This window comes from Oenanthe melanoleuca, chromosome 11 (genome assembly GCF_029582105.1).
Source record: "Oenanthe melanoleuca isolate GR-GAL-2019-014 chromosome 11, OMel1.0, whole genome shotgun sequence".
NCBI classification, from domain to species: Eukaryota; Metazoa; Chordata; class Aves; order Passeriformes; family Muscicapidae; genus Oenanthe; species Oenanthe melanoleuca.
In genome coordinates, this window is record NC_079345.1 from 14,000,413 (window position 1) to 14,022,252 (window position 21,840).

General features: G+C 45.6%; 1 protein-coding gene across 2 annotated transcripts; it reads left to right on the plus strand.

Moving 5' to 3' along the window:
* Positions 1–15,897: 15,897 nt before the first annotated feature.
* Positions 15,898–19,960, plus strand: POP4 (POP4 homolog, ribonuclease P/MRP subunit). Of its 2 annotated transcripts, none has more exons than XM_056500412.1 (7): positions 15,898–15,948; positions 16,852–16,904; positions 17,231–17,454; positions 18,096–18,173; positions 18,377–18,438; positions 18,811–18,912; positions 19,338–19,960. In XM_056500412.1, exons 1-7 carry the CDS (start codon positions 15,942–15,944, stop codon positions 19,472–19,474), a joined length of 663 nt encoding a protein of 220 aa, XP_056356387.1. In that variant the 5' UTR covers positions 15,898–15,941; the 3' UTR covers positions 19,475–19,960. The 2 variants fall into 2 exon arrangements, with proteins under 2 accessions (XP_056356387.1, XP_056356386.1); XM_056500411.1 differs by having other exon boundaries at positions 15,943–15,993.
* Positions 19,961–21,840: the final 1,880 nt, after the last annotated feature.

Genomic DNA, 21,840 nt, shown 5'->3' on the forward strand with positions numbered 1-21,840 from the left:
GAAAGATGCAGCACAAACAAAATAAAATTGAAATCAGTTCTTTTTCAGACACCCTCACTTGATGCCAAAGCCCAGAGCAGAACGTGCAGGCAGCCAGGCCCAGCCTGCAGCTGCCTTTTCCTTGGTGCCACCAGTTATCTCTGGGCAGTCAGAGCAAGATCTGGTAGATGGACAGTGGGGACAGTGTGTGGCATTCAGTGTAAGTTGCTTTGGTTTGCCTGAGGCCTCTCTGAAAAAAGGTGAATCAAGCAGTGGAAAATCAAAATAAATTATCCTGGAATGTTGTGTTCCCTAGTTCCAAGATTTGCTTAAAAATATTTAGATTTTTAAAAATGCATAATTGTCTCACTTTTCTTATCCAGGTGAGCTTTCTCTAAAGAGGCTTTTTTACAGTAAATAATTATTTTTCTGTAGCAAAAGGCTTGTTTTTCAAGTGAGCCAATAAGATGACTTGGTAAATGTCTTCTATGCAAGAGCAACAGGCATATTTTCCTTCCAGTGAGACCTGTTCACAGACAGAGAGAGCTCACTCCCAGCACACAGGATAACTTCAATTTGTGAGATTGCCTTGCTTTACCTTAACTAGATGTCTGCCTTTAAAAATGTGCAAAATGTGTCCTTCAGGTTTTGGGGCCATGGTTTCCACATTCAGGCCAGCTTTGGGGGTTTTTTTGGATTTTTTTTTCCACAAAATACACAGCCTATAATTGGCCCCATATTCCTGTAGTGCAGAGAAAAGAAGTGGCTAAAGAGGAGACTGCAGCTGTCAGTAAGTATTTAGTCTTTAAAAAAACACTTAAAAGAATGAGAAACATTTTGAAGAAAAATTGTAAAGAATTTGGAGCCTTATTGCTTGTGAGTGTGTTGAGAACTTTTGCTAAAACATCTGTCCTTTGAGAGAGCTCTTTCTTCTGAAAAGGGCAACTGCCTCACTTCTGCTGATTGTATTTACAAAGGGCAAAGCGAGGTTTTGCTGTACCCTTAATGGACAGAGGCTAGTGGCAAATCTTGCTCTTTCATAAATTTCAGCATTCCTCGTGGTGTCTGCTGTCAGAATCGATGAGGAGTGAGTGCCTGTGCTGCAGAGGCGAGGGAGGGTGGTGTGGGTCCTGCAGTGCCACAGGGAGCCGGGCACAGAGCCCCAGCACCCAGGATGGTGCGTGGGGAGCCACTGGGACAGCACAGGCTCCTCGCACAGCCAGCAGCAGGGAAACATGAGGGATGGCTGCTGGGGGCCAGAGCTGAGTCATCTGTAATATAATCATAAGGAAACACACATTTTTCCTGAGAGAAAATCAATAGAACTTTGCACTTTTCCTTGTAATATTTCCAGCCTGTGCCATCAGCTGCAGCTCGCTCACAGTTATACTGCCATAAATCCACTGCGAGTTAATGGATTTCCACAAAAACCAATGGATTTACAGCAGTGCAACAGAGCTGGTGCTAGAGCCATGCACATGTAAAAACACATGGAACAAAAAGCAGTTTGATAGCACACAGGTGACCTTCAAAGTGGCGAGACCTAGCGAGTAAAAAAACACAATTACCCAGTTTGTGGTGTGCTCCTTCCTGGCAAAGCTCCCGAGGAGAATGGAGCCTGCAGTGCTGAGAGCTCGCTGTGCGTGGCCAGACCCACGGAAGGAGATGGGTGAGTGAGCAGCTTCACACTGAGATGGAGAGTGCAAAAGACTGCCTGAACATGTCATTTGTCATTTCCTGAATAAAATATTTTGGAGCTTAGTCTCGCTTAGAATTAGTAAGTAAGTAAATAATGTGCTCCCAAACTTGTGTGTCAAAACTAGGTTGCTTAATGTACGAGCTGCCTTTGTTGCATTTGTTACTCCACAGCAAATTTCATGCTTAGCCAGAGGCTGGCAAAGTTCATTTATTCATTATCCCCAAACTTTGGGCAGTTATTATTCAAACTCCCCTAGTACATCTATTTAATAAGAAGAGAACAGAAAATTGATGGGATCAGAAATGTTAAAGTCTTAATTAATGCTTTTAGCAAAGACTGATTGGAGGGGGGTTGTTGTGAGAATATTAATGCGCAGCAAGCGTGTCTGGCTGGTGTCACCGGGCAGGGGGAGGGCTCTGCCAGCCCTGCCCAGGCAGCTCTGCCCCTGCAGCCCCTGAGCTCTGTGCCGCTGGGGCACCACCTGCATCACCCCAGGGCAGGGAAACCCAGTGCTGCAAGCCTTGGGAGAGCACTGAAACACCAACATGTGCCAATTGCTGCTGCCAATGGGTGTGAATGGTGAAAAACCCACTTACAGCAGAGTAAAGATGGGAGGTTCTTTCTTTTCTGCTGTTTCTGGGCTTTTGTGGCATTTCTGTGCCGTGCTGCAGATCCTGTGCTGCAATGGGGGCTTTGCTGTGGGCACAGGGGGACCAGGTTTGGGTTTTGTTCATGCAGGAGCAGCTGCAATTATTGGACAGAAAAATTAACCGGTCTTGAAACAACGGGAACAAGAGGACGGTTTGAAGAATCCCAGCAAGGCAGACCATAAGGAACCCCTGCATCAGCCTGTCCTGCCCCAGCACAGCAGCTGAGTGTGACAGGGATGGGGAGGAGGGAAGAAGGGCGGAGGGGAGGTTGTTTCTGAGTTTAGACCATGTTTATAAAGCCCAGCAAGCTCTGTGAGTAGAGATGGATAATATTATAAAGGAAGCCAGTCAGGGAAAATACGTGCTTCAGATCTGTGAAAATGACAATCCAAAATTTAGCACCCAACAAGGTGGAGTTTTTTAAGTATCCATGCTAATGCCAAGGAGTGGATTGAAATCTCCTGTTTCTCCTCTGCTGCCTGCCTGCCTCCCAGTTATAGCAATTATGGACATTCCCAGTAAAACACAGTTACATTAGGAGTTGAATCGAAGAGGACTGTGATGTGCAGTCAGTTAATGGATTTCCCTATTTGTTGTGTATAGATTTCCTTTCCTGTTATTATTGAACTGCTTCTTAAATCTCATATGGAAAATCATCTGTAGTGTAATACAAACTAAATTACCAAGATCTTCATAAATAATTCAAAAATGTTCACAGTTCAATTGAAGATTATACTTTTCTAACAGAAAATTTTTGGGATTTACTCTAGGGAAGATGGGAAACGGAGTGTTACTTTTTTTTTCTATTCCATGACCACATCTTTCAAAAACTTTCATTCATTTCTGTGTTAGTATTATCCTTGAAATAGGAAGCAACAGGTTAAGTCTTTGGGAATATTCTACAGGATGAAAAAACAGATATTTTCTTGTAATTTTTGCTTGGAAATCTGAAGTAATTGATTTCTTTTAAAAAACTAAAATAGGAATTCTTCATTACTAAAATGTTTTCCAGGCTTTGAGGTTGCTCTGACAATCCAGTGAGTATTGTGACTCATTTTGGGTTTAGGGTAATTGACATAATACCTAGGTGGGTGTTAATATTTAGGCTGGCAGTTAAAGTCAACTGCTTGGCAAAAATTAGTAGCATATTTTTGATTTCCAAGTGCTGTGTTTCTATAATAGGCTTTGGGGGTTTTTTTTGGTTTTGGTTTTTTTTTTTTTGTTTTTTTGTTTGTTTTTTTTTTTGGCAGGGTCCACCTGTATTAACAGGCTACGTTAAACATGAGATTTAGCTCTAAATCCCCATGGCAGAGTCTTTTTTTAATGCCTATGCTGTAATTTATTTACTTACTGTTCTGGACTGTTATATTTCAGTGCTTCCAGAGTTGTCAGAGTTGATCCAAGTGATGGATACCTGTCAGCACGTCATTTCCCAGCTGTCTTTGCAGTTTTACAAATGTGTCACCAGCCCACAGGGACAGTGCCTGTGCTCTCAGGCTGGGTGTGAGGAAGGTCAGTGCCAGGACTCTGACACCCTCTTGGCTTTGCCTCATCCTTCCCTCAGGAGAGCACTGTGAGGGTGGCTGTGACCCAGAGAGGAGCAGCTTGGCCAGATCTTAGCCAAGGATCTGAGAACTTAATCCCCCTTGGGAATTAATGTGCCCTCTCATGGCATCAGGCAGCCCTGGGCTGCGGGTTAGTCTGTGCTCTGAGAATCTGAGACAGTTCTCTGGAGCCTGTGGAGCATCACCAGCATGGTGTGATGGCTCTAAATTTGTTCTTATTTTCTGGGATCCCCTGCAAACACTGAAAGCAGGATGGCAGGGACTGTATTACCAGGCTGCCAGAGCCACGGCCAGTGCAGCTCAGCAAAGCTCCTGCCCAGTGTGCCAGGCACAGCTCAGCCTCACCCTCTCTGCAATGCCAGGACAGCTCCTGCCCAGTGTGCCAGGCACAGCTCAGCCTCACCCTCTCTGCAATGCCAGGACAGCTCCTGCCCAGTGTGCCAGGCACAGCTCAGCCTCACCCTCTCTGCAATGCCAGGACAGCTCCTGCCCAGTGTGCCAGGCACAGCTCAGCCTCACCCTCTCTGCAATGCCAGGACAGCTCCTGCCCAGTGTGCCAGGCACAGCTCAGCCTCACCCTCTCTGCAATGCCAGGACAGCCACTGTGCTCCCACTGCTCTGAGCAGGCAGGGACAGTGGGAGCACAAGGAAAAGCCACCCATCACTTCCTGAAGGGACCCTCAAGTGCCTCAAGATTTAAAAGCCTGTTTTCCCTAGAGAAAGTCATCGTGTGTGTGTGGCAGGAATTAGGATGCTGCTGAAACACCCCCCAGTGCTATACTGAATTTCCAGTGCCCTGGGAAGCCAGCAGTGCTTACCCAGAGTGTCTCACTCTGTGTGAGTTCCAGAGCTGCACTTGCCTGGGAATGTTGATAAACCTTGGACAAAGACACAGTGTGCACATCTAAATCCAAGTCAGGCCAAGGAATAACTGTACTGAGTGATGACCAAGGCTGAACCATGTCTGTCACTGATACCTGGTACCCTGAGGGGAATGCAGCATTGAGAAGGTGCACAAGAGAAGCTAAAGGCAACAAAATCAAACGAGACAGAAAAAATTTACAGTTTGATTATGGAAACATCAGTTACTTTATGGTCTTTACCAAATACACTCGTGTTTGTTATTCATTTATGCTAATTCAGTGCAAGACAGTATAAGTACAATCATTCAGTGCTACAAATAATGATAATAGTGTAATCCATTTACAGAGTGCCTGGATATAATTTCAACTTTTATAGTATAGTGGTATGAAAGTCTCAAGTTAGTTAAATGCACAGCAAGGTGCTAATTGCCATCCTGGTTAGAATGAACCTCCGTTCATGATTAAATCACTACTAATGACTTTGTACCCAAGTTAGCCAAGAACCAGCAGCCAGACTCCTTAGGACATCCTTTAATAATTAATAGCCCTGGCATTTCCAGAGAAGCAAACACGGCTTGACAAGACAAGAAGACCAACACTGAGTACCTGTTAGTGCTTCAATCCTGCAGGAATCTGTGGGTGTGGCCACCTTGCAGCTCCCCAGCACTCGGGAGAGACGGAAGGTGGGCTCTGGGCTCAGGGTGGGGGCTCCAGTCCCAGCACAGAGCAGTCAGCAACCACGCCAGGCTCCTGCCAGAATGGGAGCTGTAACTGACTTAATAACAAGGCTGAATAAAAGGAACTAAATCCAGCTTGCCACAGTGTCAAATGCAAGTAGTTGAACTTTTTACAATATTTTTTAAGAACATAAACTCCCTTTATGAACCTGAGTTAATTATTTAATGACCAGAGGTCTTACATTACTTATGCTAGACTAAAGCATTTCATTAAAGAAAACCATCTCAAAAGCAAATGTGAGGAGCTTTTTTCAAAAAGTATTTGTCAACCTGCTAGTAAATGTGTATGGAAAAGTCAACCCAGTTTAGGCTCATTACCTATTTACCTGCTCATTTCTATTTTAGCAACACTTAGCGTTCCCAAACCAGGTGGATGGAGCTAGGACAGGTAAATAAGCAGGAACAGCATGATTTGACACAGCTCGAAGTTTCGCTCTGCTCTAAAACGAGCTTTGCTCCGTGGAAAAGGAAAAAAAAAAAAAAAAAAAAAAAAGTGTGTTTTTTTCTTCACGTGCTGAACCAAGAAGCAAAATAAGGTGTTTTCCCACCTAAACGAACTGATAAGGGGTTTTGTCATGCATCCCTAGCTAATTGGGGTGTGATGAAGTGCATAATTCCAAAGCTATCTAGCCTGAGGGCTTAAAGAAAAGCTTAACTGCGCCTGCAAAGCGGAGTGGAGATAGCTGGTGTGACAAGTGCCTATCAGGAGGCTGCAGGCTCCCGAACCAGCCTGACACAGGCTCTATCTGATTGCAGCTCCAATCCTGCCCACAGCCCTGCTGCTAGGTTCAGCACTTACTCCGTGGCCAATAAGGCATTAAAGAGTCACAATGTACAGCTTATTTCAGGGGAAATATTTTAACAGCACAGGTGACTGTCATGCATGCATTAAGAAAACCAGGACACAGCATATCAAATTAAATTCAGCTACAGTAAAATAATTGTAACAGAGCAATGCTGACCCCAACTACTAAATGGTGAGACCTGGCTTTTGCTGCACAGGTGAGATTAGGTTTTTCTGATTTGTTTTCCTCCCTGTCTCCTCGCATATATAAATCACATATCTAGTGTATATTCACAGAAATATAGCATATATTTACTATTCAGATGTTTGAGATAAAACCCCAATATCTTAGAGGGAGAAGTATCCTTCAAGCTCTGCAGCACAAACTACGGTCTCACAGAAATACAAACTGCAGGAGGAAAATAGCCCCTACTGTGCAACTCTTTCACTTTGTTAGATTGCAATATATTTTCTTATTTTTCATGTGTCAGATTCGTGTGACCCTGCCAGTATGTAAAAATGGTTGTTGACAGTTTCTTTGTTTTGGTTTTATTATAATGTAATTTATGGGATGCTGAAAGTCTGCAAGTACTTGTACTTGACTGACATTTCTCTGAGAGTCAAAAGATTGCTCTGTATACTTGACTGAGATTAAAATGAGTCGACTGCGTATAGCTGTTTCCTGCTTTGAAAGTGCAGGATTGGAAGGCTTCCATTAAATTGTTATTTTCAGTTATTATTAGCTCCTAAATCAGTTAATATAATTCCTTTCCCATAATGAATGCACAGCACTGTAAGCCTAAATGCCATCTTTTCAATTGATCTATTTCCACAACCTGTTTAGTGAAATAATTAAAATGATTTACAAGGCTGACCCAATATCTTAGTGGTTTAGTAAATCACACTGCCATGTGGGAGGCTCAGCTGGTTCTAAAGCACAGCTCGTGGCAGCAGAAGGACCTGGGAGTGGAGCTGCTGTGCTGCACCTGGAGGGAGCTGGGCTCTCTCAGGGAGAATGAGGCTCCAGCTGCTTTGCTCAGTCATCACCTCTGGCCAAAGATGGGCAATGTCCTGGTGCTTCCCAGTGAGAGCAGACTCTGAGCTGCAGGGAATGTATCTACACTGGCAACTGGAACTGACTCTGTATATCTATGTGAGCACCAAAAACATCTCAGCTGTGGAGTTTGGTATTTTTATATGCATGACAATGAGGGAAATTATTATTTCTACCTTCCTTTTTTTTTTTTTTTTTTTTTTTTTTTGTTTCAATTCATAAGAAGAGGACAACACACAACATCTATTTTTAAATGCTAGGGTTATGGAAGGGCTCAATACAATTCAGCAGTGTCAAGACAAAGACACATTAAAGCATGCCCCACAGTCCCTTAAAATCCCTGTAAGTCAGTCCTCAGGGGGTAGGCAGGGTTTCTCCAAGATGATCTCCTTGGCACAGGAGCCCCTCCTGTAATGACATGAGCTCCCCTGACTCCTCCATGTCACCCACAGCTCACACAGGCAAACACAGGGGCTGATGCTGGAAGGATCTCCAGGATATCCCTTGGTCTGTTCCCAGCTCACCTCCCAGGGTTTTGGAAACACTGAGAGCCCTTGGAGCAGGGGCAGAAGGACACTACAGCAGTACTGGGACGAGACACAGCAGCCAGACTGTGCAGCAGGAGTGGCAAGAGCCAACTAAAAGTACCATTATCAAAAGTGATAACCACTCTGCTCCTCATGAAGAGCTGCACTCTGGAACAAAAAAGATCAAAGTGACTTCTGTGCCATCAGGGCAACAGCTGTTAAGCAAGGAGTGTGCAGCCAGGGCCAGCCCTCCTGGGGTCCCTCAGGGTCCTGTCCTGGCCAGCCGTGCAGGGAGGACATGCCCTAGGGACACGTGTGTGGGCAGAAGGACACAGACCTCCATCCTGGAACATGACTCTGAAATCAGCATCTCAGACACCACTTACAATGCCTCCACTTGCAATCCCTGAGCAAGCCTCGACCTTGCTTTCAGCAACTAGTACATTTTTTTTTTTGTTCTATTATTTTGCACAATTACAGAAAGAAAAGAAAAAACATCCTATATAAAAAACTTCAAAATTTGAAGACAGTTGTTGGATTCCTTCCCTGACCCTGACCCACAACCATTTCTATTTTGCTTTAAATGATACTGTAATTTCACAATATGTATTCAGCTGGAAGTATTCTTTTTGTTAAATAAACTTTATCCTTGTGCTGACTGCTCCAGGCTCTGAAAAGAAACACTTCTTCCTTTTGACTGTTCCAAAACGTAGGTCTGAAATTCAAAAAAAAGAAGTGTTGGTAAGTGGGCTGTAATCATACTGAAGGGCAAGTGAGTATTCCTCCTCTAAGGCAGAAGAAAATAAAGGAAAATCTGCTTTGCTTCTGCTGCCTCAATGCTGATAATTTTACAGATCAGAGGGCTTTTTTTAGAAAGAAGCCTGCTGTGCTGCAGTGTGTTTCAGTGCTGAGACACCATAGTCAAGCCCTTAATGCCACACTTGGATGTGTAAATCAGGGCCTCATTTGGTGTCCCCAGCAGCACCTGGTGCTGCCAGCAGTGGAGAGCCCTGGCAGACAGACAGCACACAGGCACAGAGCTCCAGGCTCAGCATGGGCCTGAGCCTGCACTGGGAGCAGCATGTGCTCACCTGTGCACCTGAGAGCTGCATGTGTGTGCTCACCTGTGCACCTGAGAGCTGCATGTCTGTGCTCAGCCCTGCACCTGAGAGCTGCATGTGTGTGCTCACCTGTGCACCTGAGAGCTGCATGTCTGTGCTCAGCCCTGCACCTGAGAGCTGCATGTGTGTGCTCACCTGTGCACCTGAGAGCTGCATGTGTGTGCCAGCCCTGCACCTGAGAGCTGCATGTCTGTGCTCACCTGTGCACCTGAGAGCTGCATGTCTGTGCTCAGCCCTGCACCTGAGAGCTGCATGTGTGTGCTCAGCCCTGCACCTGAGAGCTGCAGGGATGGTGCACGAGAGCTCAGTGACAAATAGCACTGAAGTGATGCAAGGTTCAAAAATGACCTCAGAGAGGGACAGGAACACACAAACACCCACCTGCTGAGGACACAGCTCCCCTCCTTCAATGTCTGCCTGGCCTCAGAGGTAGCTTTCTTCCAGAGCAGGACAAGCACAAAGCAGAAGGAGCTGTGCAGCTCTGTGGTCAGTGAGTGTGACACAGCCAAAGCTGACGGGTCCTGAGCAGTGACTGCCCCAGAGACTGCAGTCTCACTGCCCCAAGCTGCATGGCACTCGAGCTCTGTGGTGACTACCAGCTCTGCTGAACATACCAGCCCTTGGTGACTACCAGCTCACCTTGGCTCTCTCTGTGATTTCCAGTGTGCTTTTACATACAAATGTGTCCTTCCTGCAGCTGCTCTGTACACTTGCCAGAGCATCCATCCTTGATCTTGCTGTAGTCCCAAACAACTGCTGTTCTTCCTGTAGTGGGATCCACCCCTGCAGCACTCCTCATTTCACACTCTCCTAACTCAGAAATCCTTTAAACCACAGCAACACAGAGCGACTTGAGCTACCTGCTAACTAGGGCTCTGGACTTACTGAGCTGTGGCAAAGCCAAGGAGCCCCTGGCAGCTGTCTGCAAGAGTGCTTCGGGTCAGGTATAAGCCTGTGATTAGTTAATTCTGTTTAGAGAATGTACTGAAATTAAACATTTTCTCTCTCTCATTTTTACACACTGTTCTGGTTTTAACAAGTATAAGGTGCTTAATAATCTCTACCACTAGCAGGATGAAAGCTCTCCCCCTCCCATCCTTGCCATTTTGTCCCACTGCAAAATGTATAAATTAATCCCATGCTAAAATTAACATATATTGCTGAGGCAAATGAATTGGCATCTCCATGTGTATCTATTAGCTTCCAGCATTTCCTGAGAGGGCTTTCATTTAATTACCAGCCTGACAGCCTAACTCACTCCCAAACTGCAACCACATTTATTACTTTTATCTCCTTGGACACCTGCCTCTCTCCATGGTTTATCAGATTTCTACTGAAGAGAGGGACAGAATATTTTCTATTGCACCAGCTTATTGTTTCTTTAAAAGGCACTTACTAGAGCACTGACCTCAAACAGGGGGTTGTTTTGGTTAGCTTTGGATGGGCTTTTTTCTTTTTCAATTACCAAAGGGCTGCCGCAGCGTTAACCCCCTCACTGCCCCACCACACTCCAGCAGTCCTGAAGAAATGGGATTACGGACAGGGAGCTGAAAGCCCCATCACCAGCTCCATGCAAGAAGCTGACCTCTGCTCACAAAAAGCCCTGCCTGCAGCAGGAGCCCAAGCCCTCAGATGCTGTGACTGCTTTTCACACTCCCATGGATGAAAACTTCAAGAGTCCTGAGCATAGCTCAGTGCCCTGCACTGCAGTGCAGTGAGGGGGATTTAGCTGAATATCCCTTGATGGTTTGGGTCACACCTAATACAGTCACTGACAGCTCTATAATTGGTTGGCAAAACAGCAATGTGGATAACCAGGTACATTATAAAAGTAAAGCTGCCTCCATGCATTACCAACATGGTCCCAGGCAGCGTTATGGGTTAGTAGCACCGTGTGAGTATCAGCTGGAATGGCAGCTGTCCCCTCAGATTGCCTCAGGCAGCAGCTCAGGACACTGCAAGTTCAGGTGCTGACTGTGCCAGCTGTGCTCATTCAGCACAGTTCCAACAAAGAGCTCCCACTTGCTGTTCTCTGGGTCACTCTACCTGTGACACACAGGTCCCCTGGGCAGGACTCTCTCGAGCTGGTGTGCTGCTCACATTCAAACCAGCAGGACCTGGAGCTGAGTGCTGCAGAGCCCTTCCAGTGTGTATTCAGCAACTGCATCCTTTGGAGGTGCACAAGCAGGCTTGCTGTGTTAAAGGAATGGCTCACTCCTGACAGCCTCAGCACGCTGCTTCCAAAGGGTCTGGCAGGAACGGGGCTTTGCTGAGAGTGGTGCTTTTGAGAAGGATGCCTCATTATAGAGGAAAAATGAGAAACTGGTATGTGTTCAATTAATGGACCTTCTCAGCTTCCCTGGGATTTCACAGCAGGCAGGGTGGCAGCTTGGCAGGAAGCAGCTGTGGCTGGGAGCTGTGCAGGAGGTGGCTGTGCCCTCCTGCTCCCTCCTGGTCAGGGTGTCAGGGGCAGTGCCCCCCGCCCCAGCCAGAGCCCCCTGAGCTGCAGGGTGCCCTCCCCCTGCCTCTGGCCTGAGCACCTGCTGGGAAACACAGCAAAAGATGCTTCAGGGAAACACAAATCCTTTTAATATGCACCTTTTCTTTTCAATACACCAGTATTATTTTCAAATTTTAATGAATTATGTTAATTTTATATAGTTTAACCAAAACCAAATGGAATACATTAAACTAGTCAACCTGCTATAACTCTAATGACTATTATTACTTTCTAATTTACTATTCTTAATACTCATTTTTGCATCATACCTCCCTATCACACATGAGCCAATGTTAATTAAGTTTTAAAATAGAATATTCAACAAGTTCTAAATGAGACTCAAAGCATAACAAAAGTAATGACTGTGAGACAGACTGTCATGGAATAATACATGAATGCTGAATGCTGGTATTAATTAGTAAATACAAGCTGTTCAGGAGCAGAAGTGGTGCCTGTCATACTGATGTGTGCTTGGATCATACGTGATCCCAGCATGCAGGGAACCAAACATCAGCTGCCAAAGCCTCAGCTTTTCTGACTGCTTGTTACTGCTCTGGGGAGCAAGTGCTGCTATTTCAGCACTGCTCTGTGCACCAAGGCTGGGTACTTGTAGTTTGCAGTCATAAATCTCCAGGTATTCCAGGGTTGTCCATATTTTAAATATTTTAAGACAGATATGGCTTTTTATTTTTATATAAGAATTTGTTGGTGTTTAAGAATTGGCCTCCCTCAACTTGGTGGTGAAATTGAATTCCTTCACAATCCTCTTTTCACTGACATTGTGATGCAGAAAAGTTGGTATATTGAGGAACTGGAGTTCTGCATGCTAAACCAAGCTGCAAATGGGCACATTTCTTTCATAAGAGGGCACAATTCTTAAACTTTTAAAATTTATTTTTTACTCTGAGACAGTGAGCTGAATTCCAACAGCACTGTACAGACAGTCTCGGTCTGCCCTCTAGTGTGAGCAGCTGTGGGGACAGGGCACAGACTGCCAAAACCCACCTTGTATCAGTTTGTTTTTTAAAAGTCAGCTATTAAATCATTGGGATTTTCTGAAAACAAATTTTGATGATTATTTCCTTCTGATTTCTGTGCCACTGAGATCTATTTGGACTATGCTTCCCAGCTCTTTCTTGTTTCTGTCAGGCACAGACAAGCCAGTCTTTTGTCTGTGCCCTGGAGCTGCAGCTGTGATTTGGGATGAGGAGCCAGGACTGCAAGGAAATAATGACCCTTCAGCTGAGAAGGACAGTTTATCAGCTTGGGGGGGTGCAGAACACGATGACAAGCCATGGGTTAAGGCAAGCTGATAAAGCAGAAAAATTAATGGAAAAACATATGGAAAAGAAGTGTTTGAGGGATACATGTACTTCAAAAGATGCTGTTCATCAATCAGCCACAGCAATCTAAAACCAGTCAACCAAGCCCCTAATGCAAGAGTTTGGGCTTACATACACAAATACTGCAAACCTTCCTCTGGCATACCCACACTGACACAAGATGAAGATTCAGGGTACTCATGCCAATCACTCCATTACTCACCAGGCTGGACAACAGATTTCACCCTGTCCCCCCACCCACCACCCCCAGACAAGACTCTAGATGGGCTTTTCCAGGGAATCCCGAGTACTGACTCTCTGGAAAGGTCCTGGCTGCATAGCCAGTGCTGGGAGGGAAGAGCTGTGCTGGGTATGGTCAGCCACTGGCCCTAAAACTGCTGGCATGGGGCTCCCCCTGTTCCAAAGGAGATGTCAGGAGCAGGAAGCCAAGGCTGGGTGCAGGCAGGAGCTGCTGGGATGGTGGCAGGGCTGACATGGACTGGATGGATGCTGCTTCAGCACAGCCATGGGAAAGGGGTGGGAATCCTATTATCTAGATAAAGGAAATCAGATCAGAGGGCTTTAAATGGAAATTATTTTCACCAGTACAGATGTCCCTAGGGACCAAATTCAGCTGCTAATACAATTTGGCCAAGAGGAATAAACTATATTGATCTTGAGAGCTCAAATGCTTGCTGAGACAGTCCTTCTAGAGAATTACAGTATTTATTTCCTGCATCACTGTCAGCAAAAGTATAACAGTGATTACAGCCCCATGACTTTTTGCACACACCAGTTAACTTTACTCTCATCTCTCGCTTCAGTTCATAATTACTCTTTTTTTAAAAATTCCTGATCAGTTTGTGCCACACAAACATCTTTAATTATACTGTCTTTGGTCACTCCACACCTCAAGTTTAGCTTTCTATGACTGTCACAATAAAGCTCATTCTGTAATTGCTCCACAGCCACCCAGCTCTCCCAGGACACTGCTGTTCCCCAGCCTGGCCTGCACACGAGTTCTTGCTCATCCCTGCAGTTCAGCAGCCCAAGAGGTACAGCAACATCCTCCCTTAGGGCACACAGCTAGATTGTGTGCATGAAAGGGGTTTGCATAGGTGTGAGCAGGGTGTTATTATTTTTGGAGAGCAATAAATAAAGCCATACAGATTTAATTGGATAAGAAAGACCAATGTTGGCAGCTAGAACATGGTATTAATAATATATATCAGGGAATTTTATCACTACAAACCTATTCCAAGGTGATTTACTTGAAGTTAAAAGCTTCAAAACTCTAAGACACTAAGACAGGGTGCTGCACATCCCAAAACATGCATTACAGTTATTTGCTGGCATATTTCCACATCACCATACGTTCACATCTTACCCGTCTTTCCTCATTTATCTGAGCCTTCTTTTTCTTATCTACAAACTGCCTTTGCCTATTCTGTGGTTTCTCAGATTCTTCACCTATTCTTTTTCATGTTTATTTGATGTCAGTCTCGACTCCTAAGGCAGAGCCTTCTTGCTGGGACACACACTAATGCACTGATCTCGCTTCCTCAGACATTATATCTGAAGATAAATTGGGAAATGAAGATGTAGAGCTGTTGGAAGAGACTGGTTTCCCCAGGCACCAGTTTAGCCTGGATCATTGGATTTACAGCACCAGCACCGCCAACACTGATTTGACTATTAATCCCTGAAGTGCCCTAAGAATTGCAGCATAAATCCAGTGAAGGAGCACTCATACAGCCCTAAAGACCCATAGCGCTTATCCTGCTACTCCATTCATGAAAATTGATCTTCTCAGGGTAGCAATGACAACTCAAGGAGTCCATGCTTTGTAAAACCACGAGATCCACTTGCTGTGGTAACATACTTAACTGCCCGGAGGTCTGTGATACAAACCAGCTGCTGTTCATGCTTAATACTCTGCAGGGACTGGCCCTTTCTCCTTTACACACATCCAGAGAGATCTACTATTTCATTCCCTGCTAGGGATCACTTTAGTGCTTTTGTGTCCCACAGCAGCACTCCACAAAATCATCATGTTTCCTATACCCTGCCTCCCTAACTCCCTCCCTAAATATCCTTTACCAAGCAGTGCTTAATATCTGTTAAAACAGTATCACCATGTGACAAGAATATAAATATTTCCTGTATTTGGAGAAAAATCATGCCTGAGCAGAGGACTGCAGGAGTCGGGATTGGGCTTATAGGAAAAGGAATTGGCCACTGTGGTTTCAAGACAATTCTGTGTTGTGAGCAGGACTTTGTCCTGTCCCAGGAGCAAAGAGAGCCTGATGTGTCAGAGCACATGAATGTCACAGAGAGTGGCATCTGCCTGTGTCTTGACCTTGACTGAAACACGAGGACTGATTTTAACCAAATATCTGATGTTGCTGGGTGTGCAGTTACGAGAACAGATCTGTTAACCACTGAGAACAGAGCCAGGCGCTGCCTGCTCAGGGCCTGTAGGGCAGGATGGGGCTGGGAAAGAACTCTCTCCTACCGGGATGGGAGCAACCTCAGTAGGGGCAGAGAGGAGCTGTGCCTGCCATGGCCCCCCGAGCCTGGGCAGCGGCTGGCTCCAGCACCACACCGGTAAATCCCGGCGGGGAGATCTCCAGAACAAAGCGGGGGTGAGGAAAGTGCAGGGTGGAGAGCTGGAAATGTGCACCCCAGCACCGCGGTGGAGTGACTGCAGGGTGAAAGAAGTGAGGAGAGGCAGCGCCAGGCCGCCCTGGGCGGCGTCCGGACCTGCGGGAAGGACATTGACACTCAGCGCTCCAACACCAGCCGAGGGTGCCCCGCGTGTCCCGACCAGGGCCAAGGGGCGACGAACAAGGAGGAGCTGGCCTGTGTTACACAAGGCATGATTGACAGGGCTTTTTAAAAACAAACTTCCCCACGATAGTAAATGAGGTGTCTGTTGCTCAGCGTCTCCCAGCTTAGAGAATTTATTAGTGCCAGAGCAGTAGCCACAGCCAATCACTACAGCAGCGTCCCTCACGGAGCCCGGGGACTGCGCCCCCTTGTGGCCAGGCCGGGCAGCGCCGCTGTGCGCATGCGCGCTAACACGTCATCGGTAACGTCATCGGTAACGTCATCGCTCCGCGCCGGCTGCGCCGCACGCCATGGAGGGTGAGGGGGCAGGGGAGAGAGAGGGGTGGGGGAGAGGGATGGAAGGTGAGAGATGTAGGGCGAGGGATCAGGGCGGAGCGATGGAGGATGAGGGATGGGTGAAGGGTGAGGGATGGAGGGCGGGCGGTGGAAGGTGAGGGATGCGGGGCGGGCGGTGGAAGGTGAGGGATGCGGGGGGGGCGGTGGAAGGTGAGGGATGCAGGGCGGTGGAAGATGAGGGATGCGGGGCGGGCGGCGGAAGGTGAGGGATGGAGGGCGGTGGAAGGTGAGGGATGCGGGGCGGGCGGTGGAAGGTGAGGGATGGCGGGCGGTGGAAGGTGAGGGATGGAGGGCGGGCGGTGGAAGGTGAGGGATGCGGGGCGGGCGGCGGAAGGTGAGGGATGCGGGGCGGGCGGTGGAAGGTGAGGGATGGTGGAAGGTGAGGGATGGAGGGCGGGCGGTGGAAGGTGAGGGATGGAGGGCGGTGGAAGGTGAGAGATGCGGGGCGGGCGGTGGAAGGTGAGGGATGCGGGGCGGTGGAAGGTGAGGGATGGAGGGCGGGCGGTGGAAGGTGAGAGATGCGGGGCGGGCGGCGGAAGGTGAGGGATGGAGGGCGGCGGAAGGTGAGGGATGCGGGGCGGTGGAATGGTGAGGGATGGAGGGCGGGCGGTGGAAGGTGAGGGATGCGGGGCGGTGGAAGGTGAGGGATGGAGGGCGGTGGAAGGTGAGGGATGCGGGGCGGTGGAAGGTGAGGGATGCGGGGCGGGCGGTGGAAGGTGAGGGATGCGGGGCGGGCGGTGGAAGGTGAGGGATGCGGGGCGGTGGAAGGTGAGGGATGGAGGATGAGGGATGCAGGAGGGCGATGCAGGTGAGGGATGGCGGTGAGCACCCGCCCGGTGACCCCCGCCTCTCTGTGCCTTGCAGAGCAGCTGTACCGCCGGCTGCCGCCCGAGGAGAGCGGGGAGCTGCGCCTGCAGGTACAGGACACCGTGCCGGGGCTGCCTGGCGACTCCCACTCCTGCACGGCCTTTAAACCCCGTTAGGCACCGCCGGGCCCGGGGTGGGCTGGGTCCCCGGTTTGCTCTGTATATCCCGCTCAGAACTCGCTGTTTCAAACAAAATGCACAAAAAGGGCTTTTCCTCCAAAACGTGAGTCCAAGGGAACATCTCCCTCCACTGGCACTGATGGGAAGATCTCCCATTCCCACTGAGATCTGGCCGACCTGATGAAACCACTGGTCAGCAGCAAGTTCTAATTTAATTAACACCTGCTATTTTAAAGTTTATTTTCACATTTCTTTAGCCCCAGGACTCAGAAAAAGCCAAGACATTTGTACATGCCTTCCTGAAGCGTAGCATGCCTAAAATGAAGGATGAAGATATCCAGGATATGTTAACTCGGAAAGCTGTTGTTCTGGAGCATTATCCCAAAAAAAAGACCAAGCAAAAGGGAAAGAAGACAAAAGGTTTTACTGCCAAGCAGAGGCGAGAGCTGCGTCTGTTTGATATTGAACCTGAGCAGCAAAGGTAGACTTTAAATTTTGTGTAGTAAAGTGGAACTACATGAAAAGTGTGTAAAAGCAGCAGCACATGCCTGTGGATAGGAACACCAGTGTGTAAAGTCAGTATGAAACACTATTTGTGGCTTTTCAGCATGAGAATAGAGTTCTCTTGTCTGCAGAGGTGAAAGATTAATTTCTGTTGAGTTCATTTTGTGTACCTAAATATGACAAGAAATCAAACCCAGACACAATCCCCTCTGATTTCAGTTTGTAAAGTTGGACTTTCTGTGACCAGAGTGTCAAAATTCTGCATAATTTGAATTTATCTTTGAATTTTTCAAGCTGAATGAGACCCCTGCTTTGCTAACAGAGTAAGCAGGGAGATAAAGGAGTGGTAAAAAAATGAGAAAACTTTTCAGTCTTAGCCTAATGCTCTAAATCACATCACTCTTTTGGGCTGGTATAGAGGAGCATGCTTTGTGCTTGTTTTATGAAGTAAACCAGCTGTTTGGAGTGGGTCACTATGCAGGGTAACTTAAGATTGTGTAAGTTAGAAATGTCAGTCTTAACTCTGTGGAAATACAGACTACTTCAGTTATCAACAAGTGGACTTTTTTGTAACTAAATTTTGTCTAATACTTTTTTTTTTTTTTTTTTTAACCACAGATATTCCATCTTCCTCCCACTCCACGAACTCTGGAAACAGTACATCAGAGACCTGTGCCATGGACTCAAACCTGATGCGTGTGTAGACATATTTTAATTTTAGTTTGGGTTTTATTCAGTAGATTATTGAGTTACTGCTTAAAACACTGTGGTTAACTGATAAGCATATTAGTACTAAGTCACAGAATTATTGTGATTATAATAGTTGTGGTCACATTTTGCAAATCTGACAGTTTATGTGATCTTTTTTCCTTCCCCTTCATCCTATTCTCTTCTTCAAGGCAACCCTATATGATTCAGAGCAAGCTGCTCAAAGCTGATCTCCATGGAGCCATTGTTACAGGTATTCTGTTTGTTTGTAGAACATCATCTGAAACTCAGTAGGTGCTTCTGTAGTTCAGGAACTTATTTTTAGAAGTTATTTTATTATAAATTTCATTATTTATTTTTAAATTCCTTTCAGTATTGTTAATTCCAGAATCACATAGTTGAGATCATATTTCTCTCCTAGAAAATGCTAATTACTTTACAACTACTCTTGCAAATCATGTTGGTTGCAAAGGTTAGCTGCACATTTTACCAGTGATTACTGTGACTAGTTTATTTCAGAATATTTAAATGTTTATGTTTGAAAGTGTTTTAAATCATGAAGCAACAGGAGAAGAGCACATAAAGTGCATCTGAAATTTTCTAATACATACTTCTGTTCTTCCAGTTACAAAATCAAAGTGCCCCTCTTATGTTGGGATAACAGGAATCATTCTACAGGAATTTAAACACGTCTTCAAAATTATCACTAAAGAGGACAAATTAAAAGGTATACAAGGCATTCTTTTTCTGTTCTTTTCACAACTTGAATCATAAAAAAATTCCTGAGCACACTCTTCATTTAGTGCCTCTGAGTACATTGGGTTATATGAGTGCTTTTGGCTCTTTGCATAGAGTAACAGAAGTCACCACCCAACACTCAATATCTTAACCAAAAACACATCTCATTAGAGATGAGTGGTTTTTAAAAAGTGCAGCACTTAACTGTGCTCCTGCATGAGGACTGACTTTGGTAATTCCAGTTAAATGTGGAGGCTTGGGTTATTTTTCTTCTCTTGATAAAGAATAAAAACCTTGAAATGTGTCAAGGCTCAAATCTGCAGGTGAATAACATCCCATGGTATGTCAGTGTATTTCTGTAACAGGGACTTACATTAGCACACTTTGTTCATTTTGTGTCCTTTTGCATTTCAGTTGTTCCCAAACTTAACAATGTGTTTAGCTTGGAGCTTGATGGATTCATTTCCTACATCTATGGAAGCAAGTTCCTGCTCAGAGCAAGTGAGCGATCTGCCAAAAAATTCAAGTTGAAAGGAACTATTGACTTGTGATGTCATGGGAAGTCAGAAGCACTCACAGAAATGTCTGCTGTTTACCTGCAGTTCAAGGAGCAGGTTTTCTGGCAGATGGAAAAAGCAGCAGCCATGTGAAATACTTACAAAGCATTTCTTCTTACTGAGGAATGAGCAGTATCTGCTGTCCTTAAGCAGTCTCACTGACTGCTGAAATTGGTTGTGTCTGGTTTTTTTATTTGTATATAATATTCTGGCTTTTTTAAAGTTATATGATTAATATTAACTACTTCTGTTTCAGTTTATAAATTGTAAATTTGTACAGTGAAAATTATATTTTGTAACTCTGAACTTTGTAATAAATGTTTTTGTTGCCTTCTGTATAAATTGGGCTTTAGCTGCCTTTTACATGCTTGCAGTGAGACTGCAGGTGCTGACAACTGCTCTTTATTATCATTGTGCCTGAGTCAATATCAGCATCTTGGCCTGCTGCAGCCAGGTGCAAATAAATTGTTTCAGCAGGCAGGTTTTACTTTGAGTATCTCCCTGGCTGGGGTTGATATTGTTACAGGTACCAGGTGTGTACAATGTAACCCACTGTTGATATAAATGTGCATTCATGTATAATGTAACCACACCGATGCCATGCAGCCCTGCTGCCCAGTGCTCACTAACACCCTGCTACTTTCAGATACCTGTATCAATAAATACACATTGGCATGGCACAGTGCAGGGAACAGCACAGCCCATAAGAGGGAAGCACTTGAAGCTAGAAATTCACAGATGGAAGTGACCCCCATTCAATCTTGTATTTCAATTACCCACAGAATTGCTTTATGAATATTTAACCTCTGTCCACAGAGCTATTGTGCTTTGTCTGTCCTCAGCTCCTTTTTTATTTTTTCCTGTACACTTCATTTTTGATTGCTCTCGTTGTCTGGGCAGGTTTGACACATTAGGGAGGTGGAAGTGACCCCTGAATTTAGATTGCTTAAGATTTTTTTGTTATGAAAGTGGCTTTAAGTGTTGTGGCTCTTTGTGTTATAGTGGCTTTAAGTGTAATTTTCAGGAGCTTTTCATCAATTTCACCATCAAATGAAAGACTTGTACCTAAGAAAATTTTTTCCCTGTCACCATTCAAGCACTTCTAACCAACCAGGGTAAAACCATTGCTAAATGGATGGACTCACAGAGGGGACAGTACTGGTGCTCAAGAACAGATCCTTTGGAATAAGCAAATAGAAGCAGAAATAAAAATCTTTGTTGCAATTCTATGAAGTATTGCCCTTGAGATGGGGAAAACAGTGTTCTTTCCAGGAACAGATAATAGTCATTTCACACCAACAAGAATTTTTATCTGTGAAGTGAGAACAATATGTGTTCAAGTTGTTAGACATAATTCTTATTATTCTACCTTGCACTCGTTACTCCTTTCAATGTTCTCTAAAATTAAACTCTCAGTTTCCTGTAAGACATCAGAAGGAAAAACAAACAGAGCTGCAGAAGCCATAAATCATAGCAGAAACTTTCCTTTCAGGACAATGACCTAGTTTTAATTTTGCTCATAGCCTTCAGTGTAACATCTAATTAAGACATCTGTTAAATGCCTGTAATATTAAATTAATAGGGGGAAGCTAATAGAACTTTATTGGCATAGTGCTTTTAATTAACATTAAGGAGGGCTTTAATGGAGGGCTGAAAGAGACATTAATGGGGATGCCATACAAATTGGAATTAGGCACAATCATGTCTCATTGTGCTGTGAAGGACAGAACATGTTCTACCATATGGACACATAGATGAACACAATATAACTTCCCTTAGCTACTGGCACTTGCATTTTTTAAACTGCTTCAGCAACCACAAAAGCAAACACAGCCTGGCAGTGCCCTGGTAAGAGCAAGGCTTTTGATATTTGCAGTGAAGAGTGCCAGAGATGTCAAAGGCTCCCCAGAATAATCCCAGGCTGATGGCACAGAGAGACAGGTGACATATGAAGAATAACAAGAGCTGAGCAGCCCAGGGATTCAGGATCCCTCAGTGCAGCTGGTAAATCAGCTGAGAGGCCTTTCTGCAGTGCCCCAGGTGCTCCAAACAGCCCAGCACTCACTGCAGCTGAAGCAGCCAGCAGAGCTGGGATCACTGCCCACCCCTGGCACACCAACCAAACCCTCCCTGCAGCACAATAAACTCCCCAGTGCTTGTCGAGGAACTTCCTGAGGAACTGGGAAATGTGGAAATGACAGCTCACCAGCCTTCCCCTGCCCATTCATGGCCATTCCCCACCTCCTCACTAGCTGAAACAGTAACTAAATACTTAATGGATTTAATACTGGAAAATCAGAGAACTGATAACAGCTGTCTCTTCATCCTTCATATGTTCAACTCTGGATTGCAGCAGAGGC

Bases quoted from the DNA above. Each gene is read 5' to 3' on its own strand.
- POP4 (XM_056500412.1), top strand. The intron at 17,455-18,095 runs GTAGACTTTAAA...TTTTAACCACAG, and splicing joins ATTGAACCTGAGCAGCAAAG to ATATTCCATCTTCCTCCCAC. The intron at 18,174-18,376 runs GTGTGTAGACAT...CTCTTCTTCAAG, and splicing joins CATGGACTCAAACCTGATGC to GCAACCCTATATGATTCAGA.